Below are 6,973 nucleotides of genomic sequence, written 5' to 3' on the forward strand. Positions count from 1 at the left end.
TTATCTTGCCTTTTTATTAAGAGAGGGGAAAATTCTATTGTACAATTAGGAATGCTATTTGCAGAGTACACCAAGAATAACGATGGCATAAGTGGAAGGAAAATTGTTATTTTGCATAGAAAGGAAGATTTTTTTAAATCTTCAGTTAAATATTACTACCATTTTGTTTTGCAGGTCACATTGTTAAGCATGGGGATATCAAGTGTGTGTTGAATGAGGGATTTCCTATTTATCGTAGACCATATGAAAAGGGTCGTCTAATCATTCAGTTCAAGGTATGCAGTTGTTTGCAAGTTGGGACCCGATCAGTAATCTTGCCTTTTATCCCTAACTTGGTGCTGAACCCCTTAATGATTGGTTAAAGATTGCATATTTGAAATACTAAACCCTTATAAATTATCACTACCAACCATTTGATATTTACTGTTGCAACCTGTGTCAGAATTGAAGGTTGTTTATTTATCAAGATACAGTGCTTGGTTTTGTTTACAACTACTGTATGGCCATTCACTCAAGGTTGGTATTTTAGTAGTTCTAAATAAAATCCAATTCTAATTAAAAGTATTTATGACTTCATATAGTGCCATGATTATTACAGAATCAATGACTTCAGGATAAATTCTTCATGCTGCATGTTGCATTTTTTGAACACCTAATTGAATTCAGAAGTAGAAGTGATCAATACTCAGTCCTAAATAAGGGACAAACATGACTTCAGTACTCAATTTTAAGAAGCTGTTAGACTGAACCAGCGAAAGGTTACATGCCTTGGATTATCATTCTTTGTTTTGGTACTGTGTGATTCAAGGAAGTGCCATTTTCCATAAAGCAAGGTTCACTTTTATTCAAGATGGTTTTCTTGAGGATTGTCTGGTACATGAAGCATGCCTCCCTTAGGAAAAAGCTTAGAAACCATTTTAAGAAGATGCTGATCAGTGATTTCATGGCTAGAACAAAATACTTGTAGGACTTGTGTGTCCAAGCAGTTACTGTTGAATCAGTAGCTGTGTTGAAGGATTTCATTTGTTTGAAATTAAAATTGAATGTAAAAGTACTAATTTGGTAGTGTAATCTGAAACATCAATTGTACATGGGCAACTTTAAATTTGCGAAACTTGAATTGGATGACAAAATCTTTCCAGAAGCTTGGTAGTATGGAATTTTTCTTGCTTCCATGTGGAATTTTGGTTATTACTGGAGTAGTAATTACTTGAGTTATTACTGGGCTGTCTAGTGGTTGATTTAAATGGGATTTTTTGTTGATCTGGAAACTCAATTGTTTGCTAGTACTTCACAAAATGACAATCCATATGAAAATCTAACCTGCCAATCAGCAAATGTACTTTATCTAGCTGCTTGCGCTTTGTGTGATTGACTGTACACCAAGTTAAAACAAGCATGAACCAGACCTGTACTGACTTGAAGAACCATTTGATACCCAGGGAGGCAAAGAATACAGTCATGCAGAGATTAACCACCTAATAGCTGCTTTAAGTCCACTAATTATACACTTCATTTCTCTTTCCAGAGGTTATTGTTAAAAGTTGATATTTCCATGGAGTGGTAGATGGTGTTAAATTATTATTGAGTAAACTAAAGTACAATCTACTGTAGAGCTCCAGCATTGTTGCATAGATAAAAAACACAAAATGCTGGCAGAACTCACCAGGCCAGACAACATCTATGGGAGGAGGTAATGATGATGTTTCGGGCCGAAACCCTTCATCAGGAGTGAAGTAACATGGGATGGTGGAGAGGGGATAAGAAGTGGGGGGAGGGATGAAGTAGAGAGCTGGGAAGTGATAGGCTGGAGGGAAATGGGCTAGGGGGAGGGTGGAGAATTATGGGAAATAAAAGAGAAAGAAAGTTAAGGCTGGGGGGGAGATTTATAGTGGGGGGGGGGAAGAGAGAAAGAGAACCAGACTAAAATAATAGGGATGGGGGTAAGGGTGGGGGCAGGGGTATCAACGGAGGTCAGTGAGTTGGATGTTCATGCCGGCAGGAAGGAGGCTACCTAGGCGGGAGATAAGGTATTGCTCCATCGACCTGCGTGTGGCCTCATCTTGACGGTAGAGGAGGCCATGGACAGACATGTCGGAGTGGGAGTGGTCTGTGGAATTGAAGTGTGTGGCCACAGGGAGATCCCGTCACTGCTGGAGGACCGAGCGCTGGTGTTCGGCGAAACGGTCTCCCAAATGTATAAATGCCCACATCGGGAGCACCGGATACAGTATATCACCCCAGTTGACTCACAGGTGAAGTGGTGCCTCACCTGAAAGGACTGTCTGGGGCCTGGGATGGTGGTGAAGGAAGAAGTGTGGGGGCAGGTTTAGCACTTCTTCCGTTTGCAGAGGAATTAGACCTCACCCTGAACAATTTCTCCTTTGGCTGCTCCCACGTCCTCCAAACTAAAGGTGTAGCCATTGGCACCCGCATGGGTACTAGCTATGCCTGCCTTTTTGTCGGCAATGTGGAGCAATCTATGTTCCAAGCCTGCACTGGTATTTGTCGTCCTCTTTTCTTGCGTTATATCAAAGACTGCATCGGTGCTGCTTCCTGCACGCATGCTGAGCTCGTCAACTTCATTAAGTTCGCCTCCAATTTTCACCCCGCCCCCAAATTCACCTGGTCTATCTCCGACACCTCCCTCCCCTTTCTAGATCTTTCTGTTTCTATCTCTGGAGACAGCCTATCCACCGACGTCTACTACAAACTTACTAACTCCCACAGCTACCTAGACTATTCCTCCTCCCACCTTGTCTCCTGCAAAAATGCTATCCCTTTCTCTCAATTCCTCCGCCTCCACCGCATCTGCTCTCAGGATGAGGCCTTTCATTCTAGGACAAAGGAGATGCCTTCCTTTTTTAAAGAAAGGGGCTTCCCTTCATCCACTATCAACTCTGCCCTCCATCGCGTCTCCCATATTTCACGCACCTCTGCCCTCACCCCATCCCCCTGCCAGCCCACCAGGGATAGAGTCCCCCTGGTCCTCACCTATCACCCTACCAGCCTACAGATCCAACGCATAATCCTCCGTAACTTCAGTCACCTCCTACGTGATCCCACCACCAGCCACATCTTCCCCTCCCCCCCACTCTCGGCTTTCCGCAGGGATCGCTCCCTACGCGACTCCCTTGTCCATTCATCCCCCCATCCCTCCCCACCGACCTCCCTCCGGGCACTCATCCCTGCAAACGGAAGAAGTGCTACACCTTCCCCCACACTTCCCTCACCACCATCCCAGGCCCCAGACAGTCCTTTCAGGTGAGGCACCACTTCACCTGCAAGTCAGCTGGGGTGATATACTGTATCCAGTGCTCCCAATGTGGCCATTTATACATTGGGGAGACCCCGCCGCAGACTGGGAGACCGTTTCGCCGAACACCGGCGCTCGGTCCTCCAGCAGTGGCGGGATCTCCCTGTGGCCACACACTTCAATTCCACAGACCACTCCCACTCCGACATGTCTGTCCATGGCCTCCTCTACCGTCAAGATGAGGCCACACGCGGGTCGATGGAGCAATACCTTATCTCCCGCCTAGGTAGCCTCCTACCTGCCGGCATGAACATCCAACTCACTGACCTCCATTGATACTCCTGTCCCCACCCTTACCCCCATCCCTATCTATTATTTTAGTCTGGTTCTCTTTCCCCCCCTCACTATAATCTCTCCCCCCAGCTCTACCTTTCTTTCTCTTTTATTTCCCATAATTCTCCACCTTCCCCCTGGCCCATTTCCCTCCAGCCTATCACTTCCCAGCTCTCTACTTCATCCCTCCCCCCACTTCTTATCCCCTCTCCACCATCCCATGTTACTTCACTCCTGATGAAGGGTTTCAGCCTGAAACATCGTTATTACCTCATCCCATAGATGCTGTCTGGCCTGCAGAGTTCTGCCAGCACTTTGTGTTTTTTATTTATTTCCAGCATCTGCAGATTCACTCGTGTTGCCTTGTTGTTGCATAGATATCTGGAGTGCCAGGAAATCCCTGGTGCCTGGGGAGTCAGCATCACATCTAAATTGTGACTATAGTTGAAATACTTCTGATTCATTTCAGCATTGTTACAATTTATTTTGCTGTGTGGAACAAGTCTTGGGGCCTCCTTGAAATTTTCTCATAATCACATACTGAAAGCTATAAAGTGATACTCGGGTTCATTCCTGTACATTACAAGAGGCTGTCTTTGTATCATGTTAGCAGGTTTTAAAATGACTTGTTTGCAATATCCTGATCTAAATTAGACTGGTGTGAAGAATGCTGTCTGACTGATAAATCTGTAACCATGGTAGTGCTCAGTCTACATGATGAAATGGTAAAAATGGCAATACAGGAGTGGTGGGGGAGGGGAGAACCACTGGATGAACTTGAGTGGACCAAGTTGCCATCTAAATTCGAGGGGACGAATTGTCACTACTTCAGTTTGAGACCCTATATCACTCCGTTCTTGGTCCCAATGCAGGTTCTTGACCTGAAAAATTGATAATTCCTCCCTTCCTGTACATATGCTTCTTGATCCAGATTTTTGTGTGTGAAAATGGTGTTTGTTTATGCTAGTCATAGTTCAATGTTGCATACTTTCAAAAATTAACTATTGTTTGTAAAACTAAACTCCCTATCCTTCTGACTTCAGGTGAACTTTCCTCCAAATGGTTCCATCCACACAGATAAATTAGGCCTGCTAGAAAAATTGCTGCCTCCACGACATGAGGTTGATATCACTGATGATATGGAACAAGTAGATCTGGTAGATTTTGATCCACAGCAGCAAAGGCACCGCTATAACGGAGAGGCTTACCACGACGATGAGGATGATCACCCCAGAACTGGGGTTCAGTGTCAGACTTCTTAAAGATAGATCAGCTTTGTGAGTTAAAGTTATGTTTGTGGAAGATTTTAAGTATGAAGACTGGAGCCTTGGTAATCATTTATACATGTTTAACATCATGGTTGTCTTACTTGTAGTTGGAGGATAAGCTGTGTATTGGATGTTTGGTGTATTCTACAAAATTTATTTAAATAAAAAGTACTGTCTTGAGATTAATTTTACTTAATCTTGTTTGTCCTTATTTTGAATGGAGTACTGTTCAGTATCTATAGTTGTGGAAAGTATATATTGGATGGTGAATAACCACTTGGAACAGTACAACACAGCAACAGGGTGAACCAGCTAAAAAGTAATCAACCCACCTGCTTCCCCCATCCCCAAAGACTAATCCCTCCTAGCAAGCCAATGTTCATCTTCCTTGCATTCATGTGGCTATCTAAATATCTCTTCAAAACCTCTAATGAATTTGCCTCTACCTCCATATCAGACAGTGTGTTATATGGTATTAGATATTTCTACCCTAGGGGAAAAATATAAGCTGTCTTAACCACACAACTGACTCCATGAAGCTGTGAACTTGCACCCCAAGAATTGCTCAGCAACACTTAGGGTCTTAACTTCAACAGTGTACTGTCTCCTTGCATTTGCCCTACTAAGGCACAACACCTCATTTATCTGGGTTAAATTGCATCTGCCATTTCTGTCCATATCTGCAACTGATCTATATTATGCTCTATTCTTTGCCAGTCTTCTACACTATCCACAACTCCACCAATCTTATCTTCAAACTGACCTTTCACCATCTACATTTTTCATCTAGGTCATTTATATACATCACAAACCAGAGGTCCCAGCATGGATCCTTGCGGAACACCACTAATTACAGACCTCCAGCTCGAATAAGTCCCTTTGACCACTACTTGTCTTTGATGTGCAAGTCTGTTCTGAATCTAAACAGCCAATTAATTGTGGACTTAGTGCATAATCTTCTGAATTGGCCTCCCAAGAGGGTCTTTGCCAAACAACTTACTAAAATCCATGCAGACAACATAAACTGTCCTTTTATCAATCTCTCACCACCCTGTCAAAAAAAAATTCCAGCTGGTAAGACACAACCTGCTTCTGGCTCTCCCTAATAAGGCCATGGGTTTCTAAATGCTCATATCCTATCCCTAACGAAGTTCTCCAGCAATTTCTCTACAATTCACTTAAGGCTCATTGGTCTCTAGTTCACAGGATTTTCCCTTGTTCCCTTTAAAGGTAACATTAGCCACTCGCCAGTACTCTGGGACCTTGTCTGTTTCCAGAGAGGACATGGAGATAGATAGCAGTCAAGCCCCAGCAAACTCATCTCTTGTCTCCTTCAATAACCATGGGTAAATATCAGGCCCTGGGGAGTAATCACCTTAATACTCATTAGTAGACTCAAAACTTCCTCATCATAACACTTGTTAACATTTATGCATTCAGCACAGATCTGTGTCCTTTTCCTTGGTAAATACAGAAGCAAAGTACTCATTAAGTACCTCATGCACATTCTCTGCATCCAAGCAAATGTTCCCCCTTTTAGCCTTGAGTGGCCCTACACTCCCTAGTTATGCTTTTGACGCATATATGGAATACCTTGGGATTCACCTTAATCCTACCTACTAAGAACTTTTCATGGCCCCTCCCGGCTTTCCTAATTCCCTTCGAGCTCTTTTCTGATGACTTTATAATACTCATGTACTTTGTTTTATCCTAACTTCAACAGCTTTACATACTTTTCCTTTTTCTTCTTGACTAAATTTATCACCTCTTTGTGGACATCTCAGGTTCTCTTGTCTTTCCATCCCTGTTAGTCTTAACAGGAACATACCTTTCCTGTACTGTGCAATTGATCTTCCTGGAGTTCTACCCAAATTGGTTCACCTCTTCCCACCCTGTTACTCGTGAAAATGCCATCCCCTTCTCTCATTTCTTTTGTCTCTGCTACATCTGCTGTCAGGACGTGGCCTCTCATTCTAGAATTAAGATGTCCTTTCTCCACCATCAACACTGCCCGCAACTGCAATTCATTGACATCAGAAGCGGACTAAACTAGGTATAAACTCAATTACAACAATCATATGTTTCAGGTGCTGTAACAAATTACTGCACAACTTGG

The 6,973-nt window shown here is 43.3% G+C and overlaps 1 protein-coding gene across 2 annotated transcripts in view; it reads left to right on the plus strand.

Moving 5' to 3' along the window:
- The window catches only part of LOC140729129 (dnaJ homolog subfamily A member 1-like), a 44,032-nt gene extending 38,984 nt beyond the window's left edge, over positions 1–5,048 (plus strand). For both annotated transcript variants that reach the window (XM_073048565.1, XM_073048566.1), the window contains exons 8-9: positions 175–275; positions 4,633–5,048. In XM_073048565.1, coding sequence (XP_072904666.1) covers positions 175–275; positions 4,633–4,851 — 320 coding nt within the window. In that variant the 3' untranslated portion in view covers positions 4,852–5,048. The remainder of the gene's footprint in view (positions 1–174; positions 276–4,632) is intronic.
- Positions 5,049–6,973: the final 1,925 nt, after the last annotated feature.

The sequence above is a fragment of the Hemitrygon akajei genome, chromosome 6, assembly GCF_048418815.1.
Source record: "Hemitrygon akajei chromosome 6, sHemAka1.3, whole genome shotgun sequence".
Taxonomy (NCBI): domain Eukaryota; kingdom Metazoa; phylum Chordata; class Chondrichthyes; order Myliobatiformes; family Dasyatidae; genus Hemitrygon; species Hemitrygon akajei.